At 45.3% G+C, this 16,002-nt stretch overlaps 1 protein-coding gene across 9 annotated transcripts in view; it reads left to right on the forward strand.

Annotated features, from left to right (window-relative positions):
- Positions 1-16,002, forward strand: part of CUNH10orf90 (chromosome unknown C10orf90 homolog) — a 232,846-nt gene that overhangs the window by 126,321 nt on the left and 90,523 nt on the right. For 3 of the 9 annotated variants that reach the window (XM_052711888.1, XM_052711895.1, XM_052711890.1), the window contains one exon: positions 3,017-3,112. The exons of the other annotated variants lie outside the window; for them this stretch is intronic. In XM_052711888.1, the coding sequence (XP_052567848.1) occupies positions 3,017-3,112 (96 nt within the window). The remainder of the gene's footprint in view (positions 1-3,016; positions 3,113-16,002) is intronic. 9 annotated transcript variants of the gene reach the window in all.

Genomic DNA, 16,002 nt, shown 5'->3' on the forward strand with positions numbered 1-16,002 from the left:
AGAAATTACCAAAACCCATTACATTTATTTTGCTTTATTTTCAATTTTTCTCAGATTTTAATGTTTGGCCATTTTGTTCTAGTTATGGGATGGATTTACTTCTACACTATTTAGCCTGTGTGAGTAGAAGAGGAGAAAATGCAAGACAAGTGCGTTTATTCCTATCACCTTGAATTTTAAATAAGAGCAGTAGCTGGAGGCGACTGCTTTGAATGAAACCTTTGTCCTGTCATAAAGTATGACTGAAGAGGCTCCCATGAGCAATTAAGAATCCTTACCTGGTACACACACACACACACACACACACACACACACACACACACACACGCACACGCAGAGAGAGAGAGAGAGAGAGAGAGAGAGAGAGAGAGAGAGAGAGAGAGAGAGAGAGAGAGAGCTATTTCAGCCTCTCTGTTGCAGAACAAGACCCTGGCATGGATGTGTTATTCCATTCATGGCAGGGCTGTTTTCCCTGCTAAATTCACTAATCCTAACTACAATGGGGTTTCTGAGTATTCTGACGTGAAAAGCACTTCCAAGTACCCCCACAAGCCATCATGGTGCAAAGGTCCCTGAGAACTGTTCTGTTCGGTGTCCGGACTGCGGGGGCCTCCTCGAGCCTCATACTCCCTGGAGCCCTGGAGGTTTAATCAACTTCAAAGCTAATTTAGCTCCAGGCTCAGCTTTCTGTAGCATGAGTCTCTTGCCATCAGCAAAGACCAGTTCCTGGCAGCGGCTCAGCTGGCAAGATGCCTCCCACCATCATATTAAATATTTCATAATGCTTTGGCTTGGGGGTTTCCCCGCCTAGTTAGCAGATGGCCTTGCTTTTAGTTACTTCGGGGGGGAACCCCTTCAAGTCTAGAACAAGAAGAGGCCCTTTGGGCAAGGGTCACAGTATGGACTTCCAGATAGAGCTTCTTTTGTTTAAATTTCTACCCCTTTACATGGGGGCTGGAGGAGACGCAGTCATTTATTTGCTCCTGTGAGCCACGGCTTCCTGAAATGTCAAATAGTTAAATGAGAAAAGGCGACAAGGACCTATGACCACAGGTGCCAAGTGCACACGTCTCAGAGATGCTGGGACAGAATGCCACAACAGTGAAGAGGCCGAGACAGACATAGAAAAACTCTCAGACACAGACAAACTCGTGCCTATAACTTACCAGATAGCCAAGGTCAAGCTAATTGGCAAGGTTGGTTGATTCCTTCCAATATCCAGGAACCTGCCTCAGGCCTCTGTCAGGATTCTAGTGGCTTCTAAGTAATCCTTGGGATCCCTTGTCTGGTAGAAATATCACCTCATCTCTACTCATATCATTTTGTTTTTGAGGCAGTCTTGTGTAGCCGAGGCTGGCCTCAAGCTCATCAAATAGGCAAGAATGACTTTTTAATAAGCCAAAACTTTCTGATGACCCTGCCTCTGTTTTCTGAGTGCTGGGATTATGGGTGTGTGCCACTATGCTTGGATTTTGCCATGCCAGGGATCCAACTAAGGGCTTCGTGCTAGGCAATCCCTCTACCAAGCGGCCCCTTCTGCTGGCATCTCCGCTTGTCATGTTCCTTGTATGTTTCTGCCTCCAGTATTCCACTTTTACACACTAGTCAGATTTTAGGAACCACCCTGCCTCAAGACCTCATTTGAACTTGTTTATGTCTTTAAGACATAATCTGCCCACATAGGTCACAATCTGAGGTGCTGGGACTAGTATTTGAACACAAGTTTTTTGAGAGCACACGGTTCAACCCACAACAACAGTCAATAAACATGATGAATGTCAATTTTTTTTCAGGAAGACACCACAGCCTGGGCAATCAAGTCCGTATGAAAGAGTGCAATCGGTGCTGAGGAGAAATCAAAGAACCATAGACAGGAAGGAGTTAGCAGCTGTCGAGCCAAACTGTAGGGAAACTTGAAAGCGGTGGGAACCTGGGGCTCTAAATCTTGCAGGAGAATGATCTGTGAAGCTGGGATGAGAGGCCTCTGGGCTCCTTGTGCACCACAGGGTTGACATCTAAGGAGGCACTTCACTCCGGTTGCTCCATCTGTGGGAGATGTTCCATTTTCGTGGGCCAGGTAACCCATGGAGCCGGGAATGAGGGGATTTCCAGGTTTCTAAGCAACAGCATTTACCTTCCCTGGGAAGGGCCCTGCCCCCTTGTCCAAACATCTCTCTTTAGGTAAAGGCTACCTTGGGACCATTGATGACAGTTTACAACATCTTTTCCACATGTGCTATCTGCTGCAGGAAGCCCTCCTGTTGGACGGGACTGGCTGACACTTCTTTGCCAGACCTTGGCTGTTTTTCTCATTAAATTGTGTTAGAACATCTGGGAGACTTGACTCAGGGTCCTCAGAAGAAGTGGCCCTTGAGGATCTGAGTGCTGCACAGCGTAGGTGTGATATCAAGCCACCTTCCTTCTTTACTTTCAAATTCTATGTGCAAGTGATAAAAAAGCAATTACTTCTTATCTGAGTTGGGAAAGAAGATAAGCGCTGACCTCACTTTCAGGCCTCTGGATTTTTACTCTCCTGTGTTTGTTAAATCTCAATGTACCTGTGGTCCTAGGCCTGGCCAAGGGAATGGTAGAATTGCCTAATCCAACCCTCGGTGGCCTTAAGTTTTGGGAGAGACACAAAGCTCTTGTGAGCAAAGACCCCTGAGTCTCTGAGCCTGGCTGGGCCCCTCACCTATGGGATTTTCAGGCGACTTTTGAGCGGGGGGCATTTTTTTTTTAAATCAGAGTCAGGCAGGGTTGTGGATGACTTAAGAGCTTCTGGTTGGTGAACACACAGCTGAGCTTCATCCCTGGTCTTAGGTTGGAAGGACAGGATGAAGGTGCTTTATTTCAGTGAAGTCAGCTTAGCTTGGAGGGGCTGTGCACACATTTGGAGACCTTGGGTCTGGCTTGAATTCCTCTCTTCCAGCTGCCCTGAGTCTCAGCTTCCTTTTTTTTTTTTTTTACATTTAATTGAGTTTAATTCATGCTTTGTTTGTTTTCCTTTCTTTTTAAGACAGAATTTCACTGTGTAGCATGAGCTGGACTGGAACTGAATACATAGAGCAGGCTAGCTTCACCCAGCCTTACCTCCTCAGTGCTGGGATTGAAGGTTTGTACCATTATACCAGATCTTTTTGGTTGTTGTGCTTTTTGTTTGTTTTGAGATAGTCTCATGTAGTGCACATTGACTTCTATGGCTGCTATGTAGTCAAGGATAGCCTTGAACTCCTGCTCCTCCTGGCCCTAGCTCTAAGTGCTATACTTTGTATACTACCATCCCTGGTTCCTCTTCTTTAAAATGGGGTCCCACAGAAATAAGGACTACGGAGATGATAGTGCAGGTCAGCTCCTTCACAGTGCTCGCACACTCAGGGAAGCAGGGCACCCTGACCTTCTCTGAGGTCTTAGCAGCACCAAGACCAGGGCTGAGACTGAGTGTGGCTAGTCAGTGGGTACTTTTCTATGCTGTGTGGTATAAGGAAGACCCCTTCCCCATCCACCTGTGCCCACATCTGGAGGAAGGATGTTTGTATCCAAGAATAGAAGGGATTGTTTCCAGATTGAGGAGGGCCCCTTCACAGTGTTCATCACAGAGCCCTCTGGGAAATGGGTAACAAGCATAGCTTAGGTACTGGTATTGGCTATGGTGCTCCTGTGACCCAATGGTCCTGCACAGAGCTGGAGCAAACTGTGGGTACAAACCAAGGTTCTGCACCACTGTCACATCCTCAGGGACCCACAGTGCTTGGCTCAGCTTGTTTCTGGTTAAGAGCAGCCACAGGCAAGGATCTGAGCATTCATGCCTCTTGTGGCAGGTGTTCCGGGACAGCCCTCATTTTCCGGGCTTTATGGTTCACTGATATTCATGCTGTGTTCCCTAATGAGGAGGTTCAGGAGGGAAAGGCCTGCAGGCTAAGGCTGATGAAAATGTGCTGCTGCTGCCTAGTTAGGAGATAGCTATGATTTCTCCATGTTGATTTCCAACTGGAAAATCCAAAGAAAACTAAACATTTCTTTTAGAATTCCATATATATATATATATATATATATATATATATATATATATATATATATATATATATATATCACCATGAATTTTAAACTTCTAAGAACTATAAACCCAGATAAACTCTTTCGTCTATAAGTTGCCTTGGTCATGGTGTTTTATATCAGAGCAACAGAAAAGTAATTAATACATCATCTATGCTAGGGTGCAGCATTTTGAAACTATGGTTGCTTTGGGGCCACCCACACTTCTGTAAGTAACCCTTCACCCATTCTTTATAAGTAAGTCCAATAAACTAATTGGACTTGAGTGCATCATTTCTTTAGTCCAGTGGTTCTCAACTTTTCTGATGCTGTGACCCTTTAATATAGTTCCTCATGTTGTGGTGACCCCCAACCATAAAATTATTTTCATTGCTACTTCATAACTATAATTCTGCTACTGTTATGAATCATGATGCAAATATCTATGCAGAAGGTCTTAGGCAACCCTGGTGAAAGGGTCATTCAGTCCCCGAAGGGGTCATGGCTCACAGGTTGAGTACCCATGCTTTAGTGTTTCCTTGATGCCTCATCTGTGCTGACATCTCCCCAGGAAAACAAGGCAGAACAAAGCAAGAGGCCTCCATGAGCCTCAAGCTGGCAAGCACTAGTCATTTCACAAGAGGGTAGAGGGATGGAGAAACAGCAGGTTCATGCCTCTCACAGTGGGCTCCGGCATGCCTTCTCCATCTCCTTTATGCAGCTTCTGCTGCAAGCTTGTTCCAGTACCCACAGGGTCTGGATCTCATAGGAAAGATGCTATCTGAACACTCTGGACTGAGTCCCTCACTGGAGACCCAGAGCTTGTCATTCAGCCCAGCTCAGCAAACATTTAATTAGCTCTTATCCCCGTTGGCAGCTGCTGCTCCTTAGCTTCTGCAATGTGGCAGGCACTTGTGCTAAGAACTTTCCAGGCAGTAATCAACTCCAGAAAGGGAATGGGAGTCATTTTCTCATTTACAGAAGAAGAGGGGCATTGACAGGGCCAGGATGCTGAAGTCATAGCTGGTGGCAGGCCTGTGTTGAACCCAATTCCTGGTAGTCTTACCTCCTCGAGCCAAAGGGAGGGGGCTGCAGTGCATCCAGAGAGGCAACTATGTAGCCGCTGCAATGTGACATGGGGACAGAAACATGGAACAACTGAAATAGTTGATGTTGGGGCAAAAGCTCCTTGGAAGAACCTGAACCGATCCTTAAATGGTAGGGTAGATTTCTCTGAGTTGGCTAATGTCTATGGACTTAGAAAAGCTGTCATTTTGGCCTTCAGTGTGCAGGGCTAAAGTTCGTAGCCTGACTAGGAGGAGATTAAGGACATTGTCTATGAAGCTAAGTGTGAACCCCACACTTCCACAGTTGGGAGTTGGGTGAGGTTAACAAGACAGAAGCATTTGCTTCATGCTCACTCAGAGGAAGCTGAGTCCAGACTTCACTGACTGGGAGTTGAATTGGGTGACTCTTCTTTGAGCAGGTCCGGGGAAGTACCCATGCTAAATCCTAGAGAGAGGGGTTAAGGTTGCTTTCAGTGAGGTTTCTAGAGCCAAGAGCAGTGATGGGAAAAGGGATAAAGATGCAGTTGGAATTGCTACCAATTGAGGGAAGGCAGCTTCAGCTCCTAGCTTCTATGCCCTCAGGGAAAATTGTGTTTACAATGAAAATGCAAAGACTGAGCATTGAAGGTTGTCTGAGTTTGGCTTCTATTTCTGTGATAAATACCATGAACAAAAGCAAAGTGGGAAGAAATGGTTTATTTGCCTTATGGGTTAGATAGCCCATCATCAAGGGAAGCCAAGGCAGAAACTAAAGGCAGGAACCTGAAGGCAGGAACTGAAGCAGAGACCATGGAAGAATGCTGCTTGATGGCTCTATTCCATAGCTTGCTCAGTTTGCTTTCTTATATACCCATAACCACCTTCCCAGTGCTGGCACTCTTCACAGTAGATTAGGCCCTTCTGCATCAACTGTCAACCAAGAAAATGCCTCACACACTTGCCTACAGTCCAATAGGATGGGGGCATCTACTCAGTTGAGATTCCCACTTCTCAGATCATTCTAGCTTGTGTCAAGTTGACAAAAAACTAAGTAACACAAAGGCCATGATAAAGTAATCCATCATATGGATACAGAAATTAAGCCATGGGTCAAGGTAGGGAATGGGAGGCCTGAGGGAATAGATATGGAAGGAACCAGACATAGTTCAGAATCCTGCAAGCACAGTTGAGAAGGGTTGGCAGCCCATCCTTCCTCCATAACCAAGTTGTAGAGGACCCAGTAGTTTGATGCCCTGGGTGAGGTGGCCAGAGTTTGTATGTCACTCCCAGCTGCCTAGCAACATCCAGAGAAAGGGAACTTGTTGCCAACCCAGGGAAGACAAGCAGATGTTTGGTAACTCCATTTTACATTGAGCTAGTTGTGGTTTTGTTAATACTCTGAATGACCTTGTCAATTAAATATTCTGGATATCCATCCTTTGTTAGAATTATAGACTGCAATATTTCATTCCTGTCTGTAGCAGCCTTTTCATTTTTATTATATCTCCTTGTGAACAGAAAATATAGCTTTACTGAAGTTCAATTTATACTCCCCCCCCCCCCAGTTTATTGCTGTTTCCTGAGTCTGACTCCTGATTTGCAAAAAGTTTTGCCATGTTGTATTCTAAAAGGTGTTGGTCTGTGATTTGTCCCAGATTAATATCTGTGAAGTGTGAGAGGAAAGGGTTCAGGTGAGCCTTTCCCCAGTGAACTCTATGCCTGTAAGGAAGTTTACTTGGTCAGGATGACTCAGTCCTGTGTAAAGATTGTTGGTTTGTCTTTGCAAATCTCATAGGATTTTTGTGTCTGTGTCAGGGTTCCTGCTTTGAGAACTATTGATATTCTGGCCAACTAATCCCTTGTTATAGCTATCTGCTTTGTGTATCATATGATGGTTAGGGGCACTCTTGGCCTCAACCAATAGCATCTCCCTCCCCAGTGGTAACAACTAAAAATGATGATTTTTTTTTTTTTAAAGAACAGATCGTGAGATATTTATTTAGCTGCCAAATAGTGAAAATGAATAAACTTGAAATACAAATGTGGGCATAGGTAACAAAAGCAAATCAAAATAATAACAGAAGTCAATGAAATATAAAAAAATTACAAGAACGCTAAAGGCTAGTTCTTCAAAAACAATCAATAGAACTTTATCAGAAAAAAAAATGTTTTAAAACATACCAAGAGCCACTGTCAGGGATGAGAAGGGAGGCACCACTACAGAGCCTATAGATGCTGCCTATCTTTTGAGTTGCTTAAGGACCATGTCTCCTTTGAGAAAGATCTGTTTTGATTTCATCACTTTTCCCATTGGCTTTCCCCAGATTAATTTTCAGAAGATTTTAAAAATTAATTTTGATGCTAAACTTTCAATATGTTACATGAGTTTCAATATTGTTTTTCTAATCTATGATTTAGTCTCTCTCTACATGGGATTGCTTAGTGATAAGAAATTATTCAAAATAGTTGGCTCTATTCAACTTTTATTTAATATTATTTTCTTTGAGACTTTCTAAAGACATCCTTTCCTACCCAGGGTGACAAAAGTATTAACTATTCTATATTTTTAATTTTTTTTATTTTGAGCTAGGCTTTCATCTTCCTACTCTACCTCCCCAGTGTTGAGGTGTCAGGCATATACCACCATTCCTGGCTTTGAAAAAGAAATGTTTGCTTTCACATTTTTTAGTTTATCAGTAGTTGATTGCTGGGTTTGGTAAGCAATAGGGATGCTATTTGAGTTTTCAAAATAATATAGATTATTTTGTCATCATTTACTGCCATTCACTTTGTTTTTATTGCTAATATCTACTAATATGCTATGCCTGCTCATTATTTTCTACATTTCCACGTGTCTCATGTTGTCTTTTATGTTTTTTGTTCTTTTTTGCCAGTTCAGTGTTGTTTTTTTTTCTCTAGTAATATGCTTCATTTCCCCTCACTTTTATAGAATTTACCATTTGATAGGACAAGTCCTTGGCTGTTTCTCATCTGTCTTTCTGCAAATGCAGCCTTATTGGTTCCTTGATATCCCCTATGCCACACTCTCACCCTCCCACACACATAGAGATTATAGTCATCAGACTGCAGAGAATCCCACAGGGACCCTGGAAATCAGTTGCAGCTCATGTTGAAAGGCTGTCCCAATGGAATGTTCTGGAAGGACCTGGTATCCAAGTACCTGGTTAGGGCAGAATTGCTGGGCAGGAAAGGAAACTGGAGAAGTTCAGAGGCTTGCAAAATTCTCAGAAGTGGCCTTAAGTGGAACTGGCAGTAAGTGTTGGTCCATGGGACATGTTTCTATCATGGCTTTCCAACTTCTGAGCAAAGCAATCTGGCCTTGAGACCTCATTGGTTACTGGTCCTAGGGGTACTCTTTGCGTGGTCAGGTTTTCTTCTTCCTTTAGTAGCTTCACCTGGCCCTGCTGCATATGTGCCAAGCCCCCACCTAGCCCTGCTGCAAGTCCCAAGTCCCCACCCTACCATCCTCTGTATCCAAGTCCCCGCTTAGCTCTGTTGTGCATCCCAAGCAGCTTGAGCCATTTCCCTTGCCCTTTGTTCCCCACACAACCTTTTCATTTGATTTTTGTATCCTATCATTTTATGCCTCTGAATCACTCCTAGCTTGGAAAGTGTTTCAGGACTCCTTTGTATAGATATCTAGAGATGCTAAACACTCCCCCCACCCCTGTGCATGTGTAAGTGTGTGTGTGTGTGTGTGTGTGTGTGTGTAAACTTTTTACAGCCCTGATAACAAGTGGCTTCTTGGGCCTCTTCCCTTTCAGGCTTAGAGAGGAAGGCAAGGCCACACCTGGAGCTGACAGAGAGCTACAATTACCGAAGCTAAGGCTTGGGCTCTCACTAAAGTTCAAGTTCATTAGTGAAACTCCCTTTGTCTTGTCCTCTGCTTTCTGATGAACTGGTACTTATTTTGCAATCAAGAGTAAAAACGTTGAATTATAATAATAACTAGCCTCATTAACTCTTTTGAGAATGTTAGAGCTCACATAAGCTCCAGGGGGGCAGAGATTTTTCTGTCTGCTGTGTCCATCACTGTGACCTCAGTACCCAGGCCAGCACCTCATCATGGTGGATGCTGCAGTAATGCTTACTGTGGAGGTAAAGAAATGAAATTCAACTGACGCTTCTACCAGCAGGCAGTATGCTGAGTGCCTCCTCTCCTCCACCTCTCTCAGCACTCATAATAATCCAGTAAAATAGAAAGCATAATGCCTCCTTTATAGATAGGGAAACTGAGGCACAGGGAAGGAAAGTGACTTGTCTAGGTTGAAAATTTCAGAAGCTGTGCAGGATGCAAGCCCACATCTGTGGCATTTCCTCAGCCTCATTTACAATACCAGGCCCTGCATGTGCAGTTCTCCTGTCCCAACTGCCAGCTCCAGAATAACCACAAAGAGACTTAATATTAATTACAAATGCTCAACCAACAGCTCAGGCTTGTTACTAACTAGCTCTTACAACTTAATCCATTTCTATTAATCTATGTACTGCCCCAAATGCTCATAGCCTTTACCTCTATCCCATTTTGTGGGTCCAACTTGTTCTGCATCTGGCTGGCAACTCCAGACTCCACCCTTCTTCTTCTCAGCATTCTCCTAGTCTGGCTTTTCCACTTCACCTTATTTTGTTCAGCTATTGACCAGTCAGCTTCTTTATTAAACCAGTCACAGCAATATACATTCACACAGTGTAAAGGAATATTTCACAGCAAGCCCCATCTTTGACTGTCCACTGCTGTCATTTCTCTTCCTAGAAATACATGGCGGGGGCGGGGGGGGGGGGAGGATTAAGCACATGAGAAGATGCTCAATGTTGTCAGCCATCAAAGAAATGCAGCCACAATGGGCTACCAGTTCACATGCATTTGGGTAGCTATAAGGAATAATATGACTATAATAGGTGTTGGCAAGGATGGAAAAACAACAACAGTAGAAACAACAACAACAAAAGGAACCTGCCTATGCTATCACCCATGACAGAAGATGATCCAGTCACTTTGGAAAGCAATTAGTTTGGCATTTCTTCAAAATGTGAACACAGAGTTACAATATACCTCAGCATTTCAGTATATGTGGGCACATAGCAGCATGGAAATCTGTACACAAATGTTCACAGTGGTCTGGGTCAGCCTAATACCCATCAGCTGACGAATGGATATCAGCTCCCATGCAGCCTCTCCATTTAACAGAGTATTACTCAGCTGTGAAAATGAATAAAGTCCCAGTGTGTGGTACAACATGAGGCAACTGTATAAATGAGGCTAAGTGAAAGAAGTCAAACAAGAAAGTCACATATCCCATCATCCCATTTAATGGAGCATCCAGGATAGGCTAAGCAGAGAGCAAAAGTGGGTTAGTGTATAACAAGGGCTGGGGTGACGGGGCCGTAGGGAGTAATCGCTAACGGGTCTGGGGCTGCTTTGGGAGGTGATAGAGGTGTCCTGGAGGCACTGAACTGTGCTTGTCCTGTTCAAGATGGAAGCTTTAAGGAACATAAGTTGTACTCCATAAAGCTGTTGTTTTAAACATACAGTTAATCATCTGGAGACGGGAGGAGAAGGCATAGCTCAGCTCAGCAGGAAGTGGTGTGGTTAGAGAAAAACCGGAATGTCGAAGATCCAGGCCTTTGTTTCTAGTGTCATTTCTATTGCTGTGATAAAATATCCTGAGCAAAGGAGACGTAGGGGAGGAAAGGATTTGTTTGGCTTAATTCCAGGTTACAGTCAATCATTCTGGAAAAGTCGGGGTAGAAACTCAAAGCTGCAGCTGCTCATGTCATATCTATGGTCAGGGGCATTGGGAATGAAGCCACCATGCTGCCTACTCGCTGCTGCTTTCATCTAGCTTTCTGCTGTCCTGTAGAGTTCAGGACTCCCTGCCGAGAGAATGATACCACCCACAATGGGCTAGGTCTACATCAACTAGCAATCAAGACCAAGGCCATCCTCGGCAGACATGCCCACAAGCCAGCTTGATCTAGATAATTTCTCATTAAGACTTCCCAGATGATTCTGGATTGTGTCAAGTTGACCCTTAAAGCTAATAGACATGATGTCATTGACTGAGTGACATCATCAGGCTTGACTGAGTGAGACTGATTCTGCTGCTTCCTGCCTGAGGCTTTTGGGGGAAGCCCTGCCTATCTCAGGGCCACCATTTCCTTCTTTGTGTTGAAGTAGGAGTGGCTAGGAGAACGTTTCTGGAGGCTTTGAATTCTTATGTGCTTCTCACCTCCTGGGGCAGTTTCTGTGATTCTTGTCCCAGCGTGAGGTTTATTTTAAGCAGGAGGGCAGGGTAGAGAGGACAGGGACCACTGAGAGCTGTGTCTGCAGTCAACCATGACAAAAAGCCTGAGGACTCAAGGGGCAAGCCTTCCAGGTGAGAGCAACCTCATCCTAATTGTTCAGCATGGCTGATAAGCTGTTAGAGAGTCCTCCTGCAGAGGCTCCTTCGTCTTCTAAGCAGGGATCCAGCTAATGGCAGGAGTGTGGGCAGGTCTCTCCAAGCCTGGGCTTTTCCTCTCGTGTTGGGCTCTCAGATCCAGCCCAGCGATGGCGCCTCTCCCCACTCCCTACCCCAGCTGCTTGATGTTCTGTGTGGAGCTAATGGCTCTTCTAATGAAGGACTTACCACGTGGGGCTTTCAGACGCAGCACCAGCCTCATTTGTCCGGCTCTTGGTGCATCCTGTAATCACCTCAGTGGGCTCTGGGAACCAGGCTTGCTGCTCTGGCCAATTCAGCCAAACAGACTAACAACAAGAAGCCACTAGTCCCATACCCAAGCGTCACATTGCTCCACCCTGACATCTTATGAGAATATTTTTGCATCTTATTTCTCTAATGAACCTGAGTTGGCAGGTTCCTCTGATGTCCCTGGAGTGCATACTTGGCAGATGGGCTTAGGCCATCTCTGGTCCTCTTCTGAAGAGGTTTCAAGACAGTCCCATTTTCTGTCCCCATGTTTGGTCATCCTTTAGCCTTGAACCCTTGCTCATCCTCTAGAAAACTACATGTCTATGACTAATGACCTGGACAACTGGGCTCCCCTTACAGGCTGGATGTCACGTGGGCTGAAGGTGGGGAGGAGGCTTCCTCTACTTGGTCACCATTGTCCCCACTTTTTTGCAGCTACCCACCTGAATAATGGTTTCCCCTGAAATCAAATGGCTGAATGACTTCAATATGGTATAATAATGATTTGTGTTTGGCAAGCTTGATGAAGAAAAAAGTATAGCATGAGAAGCCCAATGCAAACTAGGCCAGTTTCTTCTTACTGAAAGGACAAAATTCAAGCAGAAACTGCCACCTTCTCCCATACACCTTGGCTCACATGTCCTCAACACTTCATGTCCCAGCCATGGTAGGACAGGACTCCCTGAGAGAACAGGGCATTGCTCTGCAGCCCAAGCAGAGATGGGACAGTGAGCCCTCACTGGCTTAGGCTACAGCTGAATGGGGTCTGGAACCTAGTGTCCTTGCAGCCTGCCTGCACTCTTCCCAGATGACCATGCTGTGCCCTCATAGAGCCAGAAGAACAAAGACAAGAGGCTCTCCTTCCATCTTCTTCCATCAAGTCTTCCTATGATATGAGTCATGGCTCTCCACTTAGGTTCCTGAGGAATGACAGGATGTTTAGTACCCACACCTGAGCCCCGATTTCCCTGATTGGGCTACCCACTAACTCTGTAGACTACTCAGGAAAAGAGAAGTCTCTCCTTCCTTTTCATCTCCAAATCCATTTTGAAAGAGTGTGGGCCACATGACACTAATGCCTATGTTCAGTTGCAGCCATCTGTCACCACTGATCAAGACCTTAACCATGATCCTACCTCACATTTCCCCCTCACTCCATGCAAGCAGTAGCCTAGGAGGGAAAGATAACTCTTTTAAAATGGTGGTTTTCATGTGGCTGCTAATTGGTCTATGTATCTGCCTCTCTCCCCTACAGATTTTCCAAGTAAATACTGTAGGGCTGGGGTGATTGAAAGACCTGAGTTCAACCCCCAAGAACCAACATAAAAAAAAAACTGGGCACAGTTGTACATGAAGTCATCCCAATGCTGGGGAGACAAAGGCAGGCAATTCCCTTGAGCTGGCTGGCCAGCCAGCCTACCTTCTGTAGTGAGTTATAGGCCAAGGACACTGTCAGAAACAAAAGCTGGTTAAAGTCTGAGGAATGATGCTCGAGATAGCTCCCTAATCTCCACGTATGAAAGAACTGCGGTCTACCTAAGAGAATATCGCATAAGATCAAGACAGAGCCACAGAATGAAAGGCAAAGCGAAGCTGCAAGAAAGAATGAGAAGCCAAGACCCAGATATTTGTGTATCCACTGTATTCAGCATTACTCAAGCAGCCAAAATGCAGAGGCATCCCAAGTGCTAGCTAATAGACAAATAGATAGGCAGGTTGCTGTCTATCTGTACAACAGGATGCTACTCGGCATTCAAAGGGACAGGGAATTCCAACACATATATAATCCCAAGGACGTTATATTATGTGAAACATACCAGTCAACAATGTTGCTTGTATATTCAACTCAGATGCCATTCCTAATGCTGGGGACTCATAAAGGCAGGAGACTAGGTGCCAGAGGCTGGAGGAGTGTCAACAGAGAGTTGGTATTGTGTAAGGATGACTTCAGTTTTGCAAGATGGGAAGTTCTAGGAGCTAGACGGAGTAACTGTTGTGTAGCAACATGACTACCCTTAGTGCCACCAAATCTCATGCTTTAAAATGAAAGAGATGGGAAACGTTACATTGTGTATGTTTACAACAGATTTTTACACCCCTAAGAGGCAAAGATCTCCATGTCACCTCCCCCTCCCCGTTAGGCTATGGACTCTTCAGGGACAGGGACTTCTGAGTGCTGTGTGTCTATGTTCTTCTGGTACTGTACTGTACCAAGGCTAGGGGTAGTGGTGCTGATGCTGTGCATGTGAGCAAGCCTCACTATGAATATGGGATTTGTACATGCCTATTATGTCGGGTGGTCTTCACAGTTGAGGATAGTGCCCTTGCTCTGTCCCCCCAGAGGAGACTCACATTCCTGCCACTTAGCAACAGAGCCACTGCATCAGATTTCCAAGAAACTGTGCCTCACACTCTGGGGGTCTTGCTCAATTAGATTCCCTGGGACTGAAAAAATCCACAGGCTTTTTAAATGTCTTTGTTTTACTCCATAATTGACAAATTATATGGATGGTGCCTAGCCAACATCTGCCTCGAGGTCAGCCCTCCATCCAATTCAGCCATTGTGACCTGATGGTGACACACCTCGGGTTCAGCCAGTGACATTCACATTGCCCAACTGCTTACAAAGGCACTGCTCATCTAGATAATGACCACGCTGTGGATGCCTCATCCCAGAGCATAAAGCTGTCACCATCCCAAATGATCCGTTTCATTGAAGCTTCTGAATTATGCAGCTGGCCAGATCTCCCCTTTGGCCTTAGCCATTGCATCTCATGCTTGAGTAGTGATTCATGTGCGCCAGGGCCATCTCAGCCCAGGGTTTTCAGTTCAGTAACTTCTGTAGTGTTACTCGCTCCTATCACAGTTTAAACAGCGCATCTCTATGTGGTTGACCACAATCATCTCCCTTACCTGTGCTTTCACTGTTATGGTTTGTTTCCTGTAACCAACCATAGTCTGAGAGTATCAAGTGGCAAACTGGAAAAGGAAACAACTCATGCTTTAGAAGTTGGATTACGCGCGTGTGCTGAGGAGATGGCTTGATGGGTAAAGTGGCTACAGCACAAGCATGAGGACCTGCGTTTGATTCCCCAGAATCTACATTTGAAAATAAAGGAAGAATCCAGAGTTAGGACTGGAGAGAGGACTCAGTAGATTGAGCTCTTATTGAGCAGTGTGAGGACTGGAGTTCAGATCCTAGCACCCAGGTAACAAGCTGGGCATTGTCCCATGCACGTCTGTAACCCCAGTACTATGGAGGTTAGAGGTAGGAGGATCGCTGGGGCTTACCAGCTGCCAGTCTAGCTGGAAACTGACCAGATCCAGGTTCAACTAGAGACCCCACCACAGAAGAATAAGGTAGGCAGGCAGTGGTGGTGCACGCCTTTCAATCTGAGCACTTGGGAGGCAGAGTCAGATGGATCTCTGTGAGTTTGAGGCCAGCCTGGCTACAGAGGGAGATCCAGGACAGCCAGGGCTGTTACACAGAGAAACCCCCTGTCTCTGCAAAACAAAACCAAACAACAACAACAACAACAAAAAGAATAAGGTAGAGAGTGATAGAGAACTGTAGCCTAGAGTTTTCCTGCCTGGCCCACAGTCAGGACAAATCTCTCTCACCCACCAGTCCCACAGCCGTTCAGACCCAACTAAGTAAACACAGAGACTTATATTGATTACAAACTGTATGGCCATGGCAGGCTTCTTGCTAACTGTTCTTAGCACTTGGGAGGCAGAGTCAGATGGATCTCTGTGAGTTTGAGGCCAGCCTGGTCTACAGAGGGAGCTTAAATTAATCCATTTCCACAAATCTATACCTTGCCACGTGGCTCGTGGCTTACCAATGTCTTCACATACTGTTTGTCATCGTGGCGGCTGGCCAGTGTCTCTGACTCAGCCTTCCACTTCCCAGCTTTATTCTCCTCCTTGTCCCGCCTATACTTCCTGCCTAGCCACTGGCCAATCAGTGTTTTATTTATTGATCAATCAGAGCAACACATTTGCCATACAGACCATCCCACAGCAGAGAACCCTCCTTTGGGCTCTGACAACACACATAGGCATGTGTACCAATACACACATGGGTATATACAACACACACACACACACACACACACACACACACACACACACACACACACACACATCCCAGCATGATGGTGCATATTTGTAATCCCAACACTGAGAAGGCAGAGACAGCAGATTCATGG

Source organism: Peromyscus californicus, unplaced genomic scaffold (assembly GCF_007827085.1).
Source record: "Peromyscus californicus insignis strain IS unplaced genomic scaffold, ASM782708v3 Scaffold_4__1_contigs__length_199733344, whole genome shotgun sequence".
Taxonomy (NCBI): Eukaryota; Metazoa; Chordata; class Mammalia; order Rodentia; family Cricetidae; genus Peromyscus; species Peromyscus californicus.